The sequence below is a fragment of the Leucopleurus acutus genome (assembly GCF_964270905.1).
Source record: "Leucopleurus acutus genome assembly, chromosome: X".
NCBI lineage: Eukaryota > Metazoa > Chordata > Mammalia > Artiodactyla > Delphinidae > Leucopleurus > Leucopleurus acutus.
The window spans coordinates 94,556,072-94,571,391 of NC_139148.1; the positions used below are offsets into that span (position 1 = coordinate 94,556,072).

The following is a 15,320-nucleotide window of genomic DNA, read 5'->3' on the forward strand; positions in this document are numbered from 1 at the left end:
TGCATAATTTCCTTCCATATACAGTTTTATCACCTAGATATGTATTCCTATCAAAGTACTTTAATTATGCTTCTTTTTGAGTGTTATATTAATGGAAGCATAGGGTAAGTATTCTTTATGTTAACTTTGTGTATGGATATAGCATATTCATTTTCACTGCTGTACAGTATCCCACTGTGTGTGTGTGTATGTGCGTGTATCACCGTTGCTTTATGCATTCTATTGTTAATGGACAGTTGGGTTATTTATAGTTCAGGCCTATTACGAATAATGCTTCTATGTGCATTCTTTTATATATATTTCTGGTGTACATGTGCATACACTGCTCTGTGACAGAGATCAGCAAACTACAACTCTGGCCCTCCACATGTTGTCATAAATGAAAAGTTTATTTGAACACATCCACAGCCATTCACTATTGTTTATGCTTGCTTTTGCACTACTACTGCAGAGTTGTTGTTGCTACAGAGACCAGATGGCCCACAAAGCCTAAAGTATATGCTGTCTGGTCCTTTACAGAAAAAATTTGCCAATCCCTAGGCTAGGGTATATATTTAAGATTAGCATTCTTGAGACATAGAACAAATGCATCTTCAGCTTTACTAGATAATTCCAAACTACGTCCAAAGCAATTGTACCAATTTATACTCCCACCAGCAGTATTAGAGGTTTCTTGTTGCTCTGTATCCTCATAAGTATTTTGTATTGTTAGACTTTTTCATTTTTGCCAGTCTGTTGAGTGTGATATATCTCATGGCAGTTTTATTTTATATTTCTCTGATTATATTAATGTTTACCACCTTTTCATATGTTTGTTGACCATTTGAATTTCTCTTTGTGAAATGTCTATTCAAGTGTTTTGACCATTTTTTCTTTTGGATTGTTTCTTTTTCTTATTGATTTGGAGGAATATATATGTGTGTGTGTGTGTGTGTGTGTGTGTGTGTATATATATATATATATATAATTTGTATTAGTTCTTCATTAGCTATTTATTTTGTAAAATCTTAATTCACTATGGCTTGCCATTTTCACTCTCTGTATGGTGTCTTCAATGAACATAAATCACTTTGAATGTAGTCAAATATATCAACCTTTTCTCTCTCATGGTTAGTGCTTTTTATGTCATGTTTAAGAAATCCATCTTTGTCCTGAGCCTATTTCAATTAATGAGAAGTAGTTGTACTTGGACTTTGCACACATAAAACCTTAACCAAAACTAGTTAACCAAAAATAAGTATTTTTCTTTTGACCTACATTTAGAAAATATTTTTATAGATGCCTAATATTTTTATAGATGCCATCTTCATGGAAACCCTTAATACTGTCATCTACTTTTATCTTTGAAATTTCATCCTTCTGTTTAGTATCTTCCTTGAAAATATATACAGGATTGTTTTTCTCATGGATTTTTGTTAGTTTGAATTTTTAGAAGATTGTAAGTACTTTCTTTTTTGTTTTAATTAGCGGAGATCTTTAGTCAAGTGAACACTTCCCATTCACTATTAATTCCCACTTGTTCTTAGGTCCTAAAGGTGATCCAGGTCAGACCATAACACAGCCAGGGAAGCCTGGCTTGCCTGGTAACCCAGGCAGAGATGGTGAAGTAGGTCTTCCAGGTATGTGAGGAATTTATTTGACCATGTCTTCAACACTTGTTGGTTTCTGTCTTTGGCTACTTCCAAAAAACTGCTGTTTCTCCGTAGGTGAACCTGGACTCCCAGGCCAGCCAGGCTTGCCAGGTATACCTGGTAGCAAAGGAGAACCAGGTATCCCTGGAATTGGGCTTCCTGGACCACCTGGTCCCAAAGGTATGTAGGACTGGGTAGCAGGCAAGGTAGGTTAGCTGGTTAGTATGATATTATTCTTTGATATAGCTCACAAAACAGATAAAGTATATTCGTGCAACTTTTTTCTATGTGCAATAAAGAATGTAAGGGAAAAGTCACAGCATGTATGTACTATAGTTTCATTGTCTTTATGTAAAACATTCCAGACAAGAAAATATCTAAATCCTAGATATGCAAAAATGATATACAAGCTTTAAATATCACAGTAATTATTGTCTTTTGTGTTCACCACTGTATTTTCAGGGCTCAGAAAAGTCCTGGCACATATTAAGTGCTCAATAGATATTTGTTAAATGAATGAATTGTATTAAACAGAAAACAGATTTATTGCACACTTATATCCAAGTAGTGTTTTATCCTAAATCATATTCTCTTGATTTACTGAAATTTTTAGGGCTGTTGCTTCAGTTATGCTTTATCCTTCACAGAATTTCTTTTCTCATGAATGGCAAGAGTGTGCATTGGTCTGAGATCAGTGCTTAAACATGTCCTTACTCATTTATGCTACATGACTTCAAAGGGGTCAGATTTGATTTTATGTGTATATATGTGTATAATATCTGCGATTTTTTTTTACATCTTTATTGGAGCATAATTGCTTTACAATGGTGTGTTAGTTTCTACTTTATAACAAAGTGAATCAGCTATACGTATACATATATCACCATATCCCCTCCCTCTTGCGTCTCCCTCCCACCCTCCCTATCCCACCCCTCTAGGTGGTCAGAAAGCACTGAGCTGATCTCCCTGTGCTATGTGGCTGCTTCCCACTAGCTCTCTATTTTACATTTGGTAGTGTATATATGTCCATGCCACTCTCTCACTCCGTCCCAGCTTACCCTTCCCCATCCCCGTGTCCTCAAGTCCATTCTCTACGTCTGCATCTTTATTCCTGTCCTGCCCCTAGATTCTTCACATCCATTTTTTTTTTTTAGATTCCATATATATGTGTTAGCATACGGTATTTGTTTTTCTCTTTCTGACTTACTTCACTCTGTATGACAGTCTCTAGGTCCATCCACCTCACTACAAATAACTCAATTTTGTTTCTTTTTATGGCTGAGTAATTTGCATTGTATATATGTGCCACATCTTCTTTATCCATTCATCTGTCGATGGACATTTAGGTTGCTTCCATGTCCTGGCTATTGTAAATAGTGCTGAAATGAACATTGTGGTACATGACTCTTTTTGAATTATGGTTTTATCAGGGTATATGCCCAGTAGTGGGATTGCTGGGTCGTATGGAAGTTCTATTTTTAGTTTTTTGAGGAACCTCCATACTGTTCTCCATAGTTGCTGTATCAATTTACATTCCCACCAACAGTGCAAGAAGGTTCCCCTTTCTCCACACCCTCTCCAGCATTTCTTTTTTTGTAGATTTTTTGAAGATGGCCATTCTGACTGGTGTGAGGTGATGCCTCATTGTGGTTTTGATTTGCATATCTCTAATGATTAGTGATATTGAGCATCCTTTCATGTGTTTGTTGGGGATCTGTATATCTTCTTTGGAGAAATGTCTATTTAGGTCTTCTGCCCATTTTTGGATTGGGTTGTGTGTTTTTTTGATATTGAGCTACATGAGCTGCTTATAAATTTTGGAGATTAATCCTTTGTCAGTTGCTTCATTTGCATATATTTTCTCCCATTCTGGGGGTTGTCTTTTCGTCTTCTTTATGTTTTCCTTTGCTGTGCAAAAGCTTTGCAGTTGCATTAGGTCCCATTTGTTTATTTTTGTTTTTATTTCCATTTCTCTAGGAGGTGGGTCAAAAAGGATCTTGCTGTGATTTATGTCATAGAGTGTTCTGCCTATGTTTTCCTCTAAGAGTTTGATAGTGTCTGGCCTTACATTTAGGTCTTGAATCCATTTTGAGTTTATTTTTGTGTATGGTGTTAGGGAGTGTTCTAATTTCATTCTTTTACATGTAGCTGTCCAGTTTTCCCAGCACCACTTATTGAAGAGGCTGTCTTTTCTCCACTCTATATTCTTGCCTCCTGTATCAAAAATAAAGTGACCATATGTGTGTGGGTTTATCTCTGGGCTTTCAATCCTGTTCCATTGGTCTATATTTCTGTTTTTTGTGCCAGTACCATACTGTCTTGATTACTGTAGCTTTGTAGTATAGTCTGAAGTCCGGGAGGCTGATTCCTCCAGCTCCATTTTTCTTTCTCAAGATCGCTTTGGCCATACTGGGTCTTTTGTGTTTCTATACAAATTGTGAAATTTTTTGTTTTAGTTCTGTGAAAAATGCCATTGGTAGTTTGATAGGGATTGCATTGAATCTGTAGATTGCTTTGGGTAGTATAGTCATTTTCACAGTGTTGATTCTTCCAGTCCAAGGGCATGGTATATCTCTCCATCTGTTTGTATCATCTTTAATTTCTTTCATCAGTGTCTTATAGTTTTCTGCATACAGGTCTTTTGTCTCCTTAGGTAGGTTTATTCGTAGGTATTTTATCCTTTTGGTTGCAATGGTAAATGGGAGTGTTTCCTTAATTTCTCTTTCAGATTTTTCATCATTAGTATATAGGAATGCAAGAGATTTATGTGCATTAATTTTGTGTCCTGCTACTTTGCTAAAATTCATTGATTAGCTCTAGTAGTTTTCTGGTAACATCTTTAGGATTCTCTATGTATAGTATCATGTCATCTGCAAACAGTGACAGTTTTCCTTCTTCTTTTCCAATTTGGATTCCTTTTATTTCTTTTTCTTCTCTGATTGCTGTGGCTAAAACTTCCAAAACTATGTTGAATAATAGTGGTGAGAGTGGACAATCTTGTTACTGATCTTAAAGGAAATGGTTTCAGGTTTTCACCATTGAGAACGATGTTGGCTGTGGGTTTGTCATATTTGGGCTTTATTATGTTGAAGTAAGTTCCCTCTGTGTCTACTTTCTGGAGCGTTTTTATCGTAAATGGGTGTTGAATTTTGTCAAAAGCTTTTTCTGCATCTATTGAGAGGATCATACGGTTTTTCTCCTTCAATTTGTTAATATGGTTTATCACATTGATTGATTTGCGTATATTGAATCCTTGCACTTCTGAGATAAACCCCACTTCATCATGTTGTATGATCCTTTTAATGTGCTGTTGGATTCTGTTTGCTAGTATTTTTTGAGAATTTTTGCATCTATGTTCATCAGTGATATTGGCCTGTAGTTTTCTTTCTTTGTGACATCTTGGTCTGGTTTTGGTATCAGGGTGATGGTGGCCTCATAGAATGAGTTTGGGAGGGTTCCTCCCTTTGTTGTATTTTGGAAGAGTTTGAGAAGGATAGGTATTAGCTCTTCTCTAAATGTTTGAAAGAATTTGCCTGTGAAGCCATCTGGTCCTGGGCTTCTGTTTGCGGGAAGATTTTTAATCACAGTCTCAATTTCAGTGCTTGTGATTGGTCCGTTCATATTTTCTATTTCTTCCTGGTTCAGTCTCAGAAGGTTGTGCCTTTCTACGAATTTGTCCATTTCTTCCAGTTTGTCCATTTCATTGGCATAGAGTTGCTTGTAGTAATCTCTCATGATCCTTTGTATTTCTGCAGTGTCAGTTGTTACTTCTCCTTTTTCATTTCTAATTCTATTGATTTGAGTCTTTCCCTTTTTTTCTTGATGAGTCTGACTAATGGTTTATCAATTTTGTTTATCTTCTCAAAGAACCAGCTTTTAGTTTTATTGATCATTTCTATTGTGTCCTTCATTTCTTTTTCATTTATTTCTGATCTGATCTTTATGATTTCTTATCTTCTGCTAACTTTGGGTTTTTTGTTCTTCTTTCTCTAATTCCTTTAGATGTAATGTTAGGTTGTTTATTTGAGATTTTTCTTGTTTCTTGAGGTAGGATTGTATTGCTATATACTTCTCTCTTATAGGTACTTTTGCTGCATCCCATAGGTTTTGGGTCATCGTGTTTTCATTGTCATTTGTTTCTAGGTATTTTTTGATTTCCTCTTTGATTTCTTTAGTGATCTCTTGGTTCCTTAGTAGTGTATTGTTTAGCCTCCATGTGTTTGTATTTTTTACAGATTTTTTCCTGTAATTGATATCTAGTCTCATAGTATTGTGGTTGGAAAAGATACTTGGTACGATTTCAGTTTTCTTAAATTTACCGATGCTTGACTAGTGACCCAAGATATGATCTATCCTGGAGAATGTTCCACGAGCACTTGAGAGGAAAGTGTATTCTGTTGTTTTGGGATGGAATGCCCTTAATTATCAATTAAGTCCATCTTGTTTAATATGTCATTTAAAGCTTGTGGTTCCTTATTTATTTTCTGCAATTGTTTTTAGATCACTTCCAGAATTATGTAGTAGGTCTTTTATCATACTGTATCCAGATGTAAGCAGAAGAAAAGTTTCTCTGCATTTTTGTGTTGGATTCATTCCTTATTTTTAGTTCTGTCTCGTTGGTAATAGCTTTGATTTTCCTTAGAAGAGCATATCTTCCACACACATTAGCCCTATATGACAATAATAGGGGACCATATGGTGATTGAGAGAGAATATCAGTTATCTGTAAGGCTTAGTCTGAAGTAGTCATCTAGAATGTCATTGTGGTTTTACCATCTTACTGTAGTCACTAAGCATGATTGAATAGGGTGAAAATGTGGGTTTGGGAGTTTGGGTATCTTTCTTACAGTGTCTTCTCTTTGGAGGTTAAAAAATGGCTTCTAATTTTACAGGTTTCCCTGGAATTCCAGGACCTCCAGGAGCACCTGGGACACCTGGAAGAATTGGTCTAGAAGGTCCTTCTGGGCCACCAGGCTTTCCAGGACTAAAGGTCTGAGACATTTTAATTTATTTTTTATTCTTTTTCTATTCCCCCTACCTTCCTTAGCCTTCTCTATTTTGATTTAGACATCATCCCAAGGCTTCACTGTATAAATAAAACTTAACTTATTGTATTTTTATTTAAAAATATTTAATTCCAAATACTTTTTAATAGTCCAAGGGGTCAAATTTGAAGCAAAAAAAAGAAGTTTCTGAACCTGTTTAGAGTGACTGGTTATATGATGAGATGAGATGAGAGAATACAATCATCAGCTTCCCCTGTGCTTTTCTGTAATACCATCATTCCATTTAATCTCTGTCCATGTCTGTGTGATGTTTGGTTGAAATGGTGTTGAATATCATGCCAAGTACTTCTCATACGTTTCCCCTCTGTCCCAATTCCATCCCAGATACTTAATGCAAATCATTGCTATCGACTTAGTACTAATAATGGTACTGTGTTTGAGTTGGTTTCTGTCCCTCTTACTACATTTTAGCTAATGTAAAATTTTCCTTAGTCAGTCTTCAGCAAACTGCCATGGTACGTAATTATCCTAACTGTTCCTGTATTTTCTCTGTGTTTCATTAATTTAAACTTCCTGTGTTTTTATGATTACTATCAATAACTTTTTTCCATGGGAAGAAAAATTGACCATGGCCACAGTTGTCATGAGAAATCACTTCTCTATTGATTGTTTTTATTTTATTATTAACCTTTTCAAATGAACGCAAAAGTAAAAGGAATAATACAGTGAACTTTCATATATCCATCACTCAGATTCCAAATTATCAAGATTTTATCATATTTGCTTCATCTACGCTTTTTTTCTTTGCTGAAGTATTTTAACCCAAATCTCAATATTGTGTCATTTCACCTATAAATATCTATACTTCAGTATTCATCTCTAAGTAAACAGACATTATATAGAAAACCCACAATTCTTTTATCATACTTAGTCAAATTTAAAATAATCATCTAATACAGTACCCAGTCTGTAATCATATTTCATCACTTCGGTTCTTTAATCTCATGCTGTCTCAGTTATTTCTTTTTTGTCCTGAAACCAGACCAAATAATTCAATTTGTTTTACTAAGCCCAGTTTCCTATCCTTCCAGATGTTCTGTCCTGCTTGCCAATTACTTTTCATTTAATTATCCTACTCCCTTTACCATGGCAGGGGGGATATTACCTTGTATTTTCTGCTTTAAATTCTCTGTAGTAAACAGTAAACACCAAGAAAGTCATGGGAGTCTTTGTTGTGTTTTATCATGTGTACGCTCAAGGGAGAACCAGGATTTGGGCTACCTGGGCCACCTGGGCCTCCAGGACTCCCAGGTTTCAAAGGAATACTTGGTCCAAAAGGGGATCGTGGTTTCCCAGGACCGCAAGGTCCTCCAGGACAAGCTGGCTTGGATGGGCTACCTGGACCAAAAGGTATGGAGGCTGTTGCTACTTCTCAATTTGCTTTTAAATTTATAGAAATTGAAACTGTTGTGACAGTTTATGGGTGATAATCCCAATTAACTAGAAAGCCTATGCTGCCACTCTATCATGGCTTTTTTTTTTAATCCTCCATTGGTATATGTTGTGTTTTATTTCATTGTATAGATGATACAATCATATATGTATTGAAGTAACACTTTTGTAAAGGTCTTCCCTTTACCCCATATCCATCCATTATGTTCCTCCCCATCCTATATGTAGCCATTTTTTAGTTACTTATTTGTCCTTCTGGTGTTCCTTCATACAAATACAAGCCAATAAGAATATGAATATATATATATATATATATATATATATATATATATATAGTTTAACATCTTTATTGGAGTATAACTGCTTTACAATTGTGTGTTAGTTTCTGCTTTATAACAAAGTGAATCAGCTATACATATACATACATCCCCATATCTCCTCCCTCTTGCGTCTGCCTCCCACCCTCCCTATCCCACCCCTCTAGGTGGTCGCAAAGCACTGAGCTGATCTCCCTGTGCTAAAGAAGAATAAAGAATATATGTATTTTTATTTACTACCTTTCTCAAAAGATAGAGTACTACCTCTTGAACTTTTTTCATTTAACTTTATATTCTAGAGAATCCTCCATGTTAGTACATAGAGATTGTGATTTTTTAAAAATAGTTGCCTAGTATTGGATTGCTTGGGTATGCCATGTTTTATTCTACCAGTTGCTAGTTGCTAGACTGTGTTTTTGGCAATATTTTCTTATTAGAAATAATGCCACACTGAATAATCTTGCATACATGTTATTTCATGTGTGTACAGGTGTAATGTTAGAATAGAGTAATAAAAATGGGTTTTCTGAATGGAAGGGCAAATGCATTTCTAGATATTGACAGATTCCTCTCCATTTGTACCTTTTTACACTCCCCCCCAAAATGTATGGGTGTGCTTGTTTCCCCACAGCCTTGCTAAATGAGTATGTTGATAAACTCTTGGATTTTTGCCAAATTGTTGGAAACAAGTAGGTATCTCAGTATAGTTTTTTAAACATTTTATTGTGAAAAATCTCAAACACACAGAAAAATTAACAAGAATTGTACAGTGAAAACCCATCTATCTACCACCTAGATTCTACAATTCACATTTTATCTCTCTGCCAACATTTAATTTTTTTTTCTTTGCGGTACGCGGGCCTCTCACCGCTGTGGCCTCTCCCGTTGTGGAGCACAGGCTCCGGGTGCGCAGGCCCAGCGGCCATGGCTCACGGGCCCAGCCGCTCTGCGGTATGTGGGATCCTCCCGCTCCGGGGCACGAACCCATGTCCCCCGCGCCAGCAGGCGGACTCCCAACCATTCAGCCACCAGGGAAGCCCCGGTGGGGCTTTTTAAAAATTTTTTTTAAATTTTTTATATAAAGCAAAGTAGAAAGAATTTTACAGTGACTACTGTATACACACCATTGATGTTCTACTATCAACATTTTACTATGCATGATTTGTCACGTATTTGTTCATCCCTTTCTACTTTCATTGACTTACTTTTAATGTGTTTCAAAGTAAATTACAGTAGCAATGCACTTCTCCCTAAATACTGCAGCATGCATGTCTATGGTTGTTCTTTTTCTTTTGATACACTACCAAATGTAAAATAGATAGCTAGTGGGAAGCAGCCACATAGCACAGGGAGATCAGCTTGGTGCTTTGTGACCACCTGGAGGGGTGGGATAGGGAGGGTGGGAGGGAGGGAGGCGCAAGAGGGAGGAGATATGGGAACATATGTATGTGTATAACTGATTCACTTTGTTATAAAGCAAAAACCAACACACCATTGTAAAGCAATTATACTCCAATAAAGATGTTAAAAAAAAAAGATGTGGCACATATATACAATGGAATATTACTCAGCCATAAAAAGGAATGAAATTGTGCCATTTGCAACAACATGAATGGACTTGGAGGGTATTATGCTTAGTGAAATAAGTCAGACAGAGAAAGACAAATAATGTATGATAGGACTTATATGTAGAATCTAAAAAATAAAACAAAATAGTGAATATAACAAAAAGGGAACAGTCTCACAGAAATAGAGAACAAACTAGTGGTTACTGGGGGGGAGAGGGAAGGGGGAGGAGTAAGATAGGGTAGGGGATTGAGAGGTACAAACTACTATGTACTATAAAATAAATACAAGGCTATTATTATTATACAAGGATATATTGTACAGCACAGGGAGAATATAGCCAATATTTTATAATAACTATAAATGGAGTATAACCTTTAAAATTGTGAATCACTGTGTTGTACACCTGAAACTTATATAATATTGTAAATCAACTATAACTCAATAATAGAAGAAGGAAATTACTGGACCTTTTCCCAAAATGGTTGTATCATTTTCTAACCAATACGGTATGAAAGTTTTAGTTGTTCCACATTCTCTCCAACATTTGGTTTTATTAGTCTTTTCATTTTTGAATTTTAGTAGGTATGTAGGTAACGTATTTTGGTTTTAGATTGCATTTCCCTGATGGCTAATGATGTTGAGCTCTTTTACATGTACTGGTGAATTATTTACATATTCAGGTATTTTTCCCACTTTAAAATATGGGTTGTTGGACTTCCCTGGTGACGCAGTGGTTGAGAGTCCGCCTGCCGATGCAGGGGACATGGGTTCTTGCCCTGGTCCGGGAAGATCCCACGTGCCGCAGAGCGGCTGGGCCCGTGAGCCATGGCCGCTGAGCCTGCGCATCCGGAGCCTGTGCTCTGCAACGGGAGAGGCCACAACAGTGAGAGGCCCTCGTACCGCAAAAAAAAAAAAAAATATATATATATATATATATATATATATATATATATATATATATATGGGTTGTTTCTCTTTTTATTGTTAAGTTGGAAGTGACCTTTACGTATCCTGCATACTGGTTCTTTGTCAAATACATGTTTATGAGTATTTTATCCCTATCTGGCTTGCCTAGTGTATTTTGATGAGCAAAAGTTTTAATTTTATTGACTTTTCATTTATCAATTGTTTTCTTATTCGATGATTATTTTCTGTGTTTTATCTAAGAAAACTTTCCCTGTTCCAAAGTTGCAAATATATTCCTTTTTATTTTGTAAATTTTATAGTTTTAGCTTTTATGTTGGAGACTATCATCCATTTCAAGTAATTTTTGCTTAGTATCATTTATTTAAAATAGCTCCCTCCTCGTTGGATTATTTTGGTGTCTGTGTCAAAAATCAAACGACTGTTTATGTGTGGGTGTATTTCTGTGCTGTCAGTTCTGCTTATCTATCTTACTATCCTTAAGTTCCTACCAACTGTTTATATTACAGTAGCTTTACAGTAAGACTTGATGTCAGGTAATATAAGTTCTCCAACTTTTTTCTTTTTTAAAAATTTATTTGGATATACTAGGTCCTTTTCCTTTACTCTCAGGGTAGTTTAAAATTTGTATTTCCATTATTATGAGGGAAATTGACCATCTTTTCATATATTTAAAGGACATACATATTTTTTCCTGTAAACTGCTCATGTCCTTTGCTCATTTCTTTATTGGTTTCTTCTATCCCCTTGATTTTGATTTCCCTAATTATGTATATGAATAGAATTAGTCTAACTGGTTTGGCAATTGTTTTTTTTTTTCTTTCTGGTTTGCAAGGAAGTAGACTCTCCTGGTCAACGTTTTGGCCTCCAGAAAATAATCTGAAGAACCCCATGCTTCTGAAACATGTTGGATTGATTCCTATTAAAGCAATAAAACAGCATTGCCAAATTTAACCAGCCTATATTCTGCCAGCAAGAGCCCCAAACTAACCCAATACAAATTGTTCTCAGATAAGCGCTTTTAAAAATACCTTCCTGGCTTTGAGTACACAATTCTGGCCGGCTATAAACTGTAACACTCAAAGTTACAGATAGTGTTTCCCATCAGTTACCTCCCCCAGCTTAAACCTGTGACCCCCCAAACTTGCAGATAGAAACATTTCAAATGATAAGCTATGTGGCAAACAGTCTCCATATGGAAATTACTCACTCATTATACTTTGTTTATGAAAATATCCTTGAGACAGAGGTTGGGAAGAAAGGGGTTGAAGCCCATTTTAAACTTCAGCTCTTTATCAAGCATTTGCCTAACCTTTGAAAGGAAGTATAGGATCCCCATATCCTAATAGGAATCATTCCCAAATATTAAAACCTCAGTACAGTTCCTAAGATGCTAGGAAAAAAAGAATTTGGGGCTTCCTGCCACGTAATTCCTTTATTCCTCAAACATTCATTATGTTCTTATTCTGTGTCTATTACTACTTGAATCGTTAGAAACACAAAGGCATAGACTCTGCTCTTGAAGATCTCAGAGATTGTTCTCTACTATAAGAAAATCTAGGTGGTATCGCCATGACAGTGTTTATCTCAACCGGAACTCTATGAATATGTAGCACTAATGTTTTGGACCAATAGACCATAGTCAAAACACAGCAAGCAGATCACAATAAAAGTTCACCCACCAGATATACTTACACCAGTGGCTGGGTATCAGAACTTAGTGACTAAACTATAGGAGAAATTGGTACAGCATCTTCAAGGCAACATAGTGACCAATAATAAATTAATAAGGCTAATATCCATCAGGAAAGAACTATAAGAGGAAGAAAATGTGCTTAATACTGAACATTGGAATCATTAAACAAAAAAGAAAAAAATGATGACTTTGGAAGCATTTAGTTTACCTCATATGTTACTTTTGTTCAGGGCCGCATCTAAGGTGCCTTGGGAAGCTTCATATACAAGGTGACATTTGAACTGAATCTTTAGGGAAGGATGTTCCAGGTAGCAGAATTACGTGCAAAATATCATTGTGACAAATAGAATAGTGTGTTTGTAAATATTGAAACAAATAAGAAATAAAATATAATTTGCAAAACATCTATATCATATCTAGAAATGAATAAAACAAAATGTGCCTAATGTATTTGTGGGAAAAATTAAAACTATTATTAGCAGCTTGAAACTTGTGTTTTGAAAAAGGGTAGAATTAATTGGTTAATAAATCGTACGTGTAGATGGAAAGAGACAGTCAATTCTCCCCAGATTTGTCTGCAAATATACTGCATTTTCAGTGAGAATTCAAGTAGAAATTTTCTGGATATGACATAACTGATTCTGAAACTTGATATTTAGCAAACATATGATAAAACATACTACAAACTCATTGTAATTATAACTTGTGAACCAATGCTAAAGACTAGTGACTCAGCTATTGTTGTTTTTAATATCTAAATTATATTTATTCCTTAAAGGTGACATTGGACCAAATGGACAACCTGGGACAATGGGACCTCCTGGGCTGCCAGGAACAGGTGTTCAGGGACCACCAGGGCCACCAGGAATTCCTGGACCAATAGGTCAACCTGGTAAGATTGGAGTAAATGTGCATTTTGTAGCACTAATTATGTAGAGGTTGATTAGCCCCTCAATAAAGTGTAACCTATGTAACAGTCTTCCAGAAAACAGTTTTGCGAGTTAACATGTCCACTTACACAATTATGTAAAAGTGAAAGAGCACAGATCACAACATAAGAGCTACTTTAATCCCTGATATTTCCCCTCCCTGTTAATTTAAAATCGATCTATTAACAACAGTGCAATTTAACAATTGCAGTGTGTTGCCATGGCTTATAATCATTGAGCTAGTCATAGCCTTGGAATCCCAGACCTTCTAGTGCTAATCATTTCAGACCTGAGTAGCTATATGGCATTAATAGACCTTTGTGGAACCTCGTAACATTTCTTAGCACATGAGAACTAGGGTTAAAAAAGTTCTTTGAAAAATGTTTCTTAGGCATTCTCAATTATTTTTAATAAAACAAGTGAGTTTACTTGAATTTGCTCTTCTTTTGCCCATAATCAGCATTTACTTTGCAACTCATAAGCACGCTAAGGTTTTTCTTAATATGAATACTCAGAAAAGTTTTGTCAGCTTGTAACCTAATAGAGAATCATATGATTCCTCTATGTTTGTGTGAGAGCTTACTCGAGTTTGTGGATTCTGAGGCATCTGGTGATGTGAATTATTTTTATCTTAATCTAGGCAGGCATAGTAAGGGCCACACTTGGGCCAAGATTATGTTATTGCAAAGCACTATAATAATATATGAAATTAAAACAAATATGGAACATTTCATCATTCCTTACTTCACATGAATACATCAGATGACTTAAACGCACCGTTCAGATATACATACATTGACTTTGAAACAATGGAATATATTTTCTGACCTTAAATGCCAATAGGTATTTTGTTAGTTATTATGCTAAACATCTAGAAACACTGATTAACAATATAAAAGCCTGGAAAGTAAAGGTTATTTTTGCTTATGTCCTATTTTAAACATTTATTTTATGGCGCATTATACCGTTTTTTTAGTGGCCCCTAACATGTCACTACTGATTTAGAAATAAGAAAACTTACAGTGTTGCTTTGAACCAGCTTGTTAAAAAGTAAGAGCTTCAACATTCATGAGAAAATCATCTGTCCAACTAGCAGAGGGATCTTGAGAGAAAACAATTAATTTTTAGGTTTGGCCATTATAGTCTTGGCCCGCTGTTTCACAAAATGGCTAAAATGAATTTATCATTTCTGTTGTGTTTTGTCATTTATTTTATTTCCCAAAATTGCATGAGGTTTTGGAAGCATTTTGAATTCTTAAATCACAGCTTAGCAAGAATAAAAAGAGACCACTGTTAATGCCAATATGAACAAAATAAAAATACATTCATTTGTGCTTTATGCCTTTTCAAATTTAGCTAATGCTCTACGATGTTTCATTCATCTAATGTTGTTTCTTTTTAACTGATGGATGTATAGGTATATTTATAAAGTCCATATAGAATGGGCAGGGGGAAAAGTAATGATGCTGAATTTAATCTCATCTCTTCCTTCTGTAAATATATATTTTGCTACAGAATTGAAGATCTTAACTAATATGGTTCAACAAACAAATGAAGTTAACAGCAACCGCCATGAAAATGTACTGAATGCATTCTTATTAATATAGAAATGTTCTCAAATCACAATTTTTTTACCAAAGGATGACCACATTTTGTATTTGATAATAGCAACATGTACTCACTTTTAAAGTAAATTTTATTTGTATCACCAAAGCAGAATATTATCTTAGTCCATTTCAAAAATACCATAATTTCTGTTTGTACATCTCAATAACAGGATGATCAGCAAGGCTACT

The 15,320-nt window shown here is 35.4% G+C and overlaps 1 protein-coding gene across 1 annotated transcript in view; it reads left to right on the top strand.

Moving 5' to 3' along the window:
* The window catches only part of COL4A5 (collagen type IV alpha 5 chain), a 215,668-nt gene that overhangs the window by 142,172 nt on the left and 58,176 nt on the right, over positions 1-15,320 (top strand). The window contains exons 26-30 of the mRNA XM_082864798.1: positions 1,527-1,619; positions 1,707-1,811; positions 6,524-6,621; positions 7,897-8,047; positions 13,374-13,487. Coding sequence (XP_082720924.1) covers positions 1,527-1,619; positions 1,707-1,811; positions 6,524-6,621; positions 7,897-8,047; positions 13,374-13,487 — 561 coding nt within the window. The remainder of the gene's footprint in view (positions 1-1,526; positions 1,620-1,706; positions 1,812-6,523; positions 6,622-7,896; positions 8,048-13,373; positions 13,488-15,320) is intronic.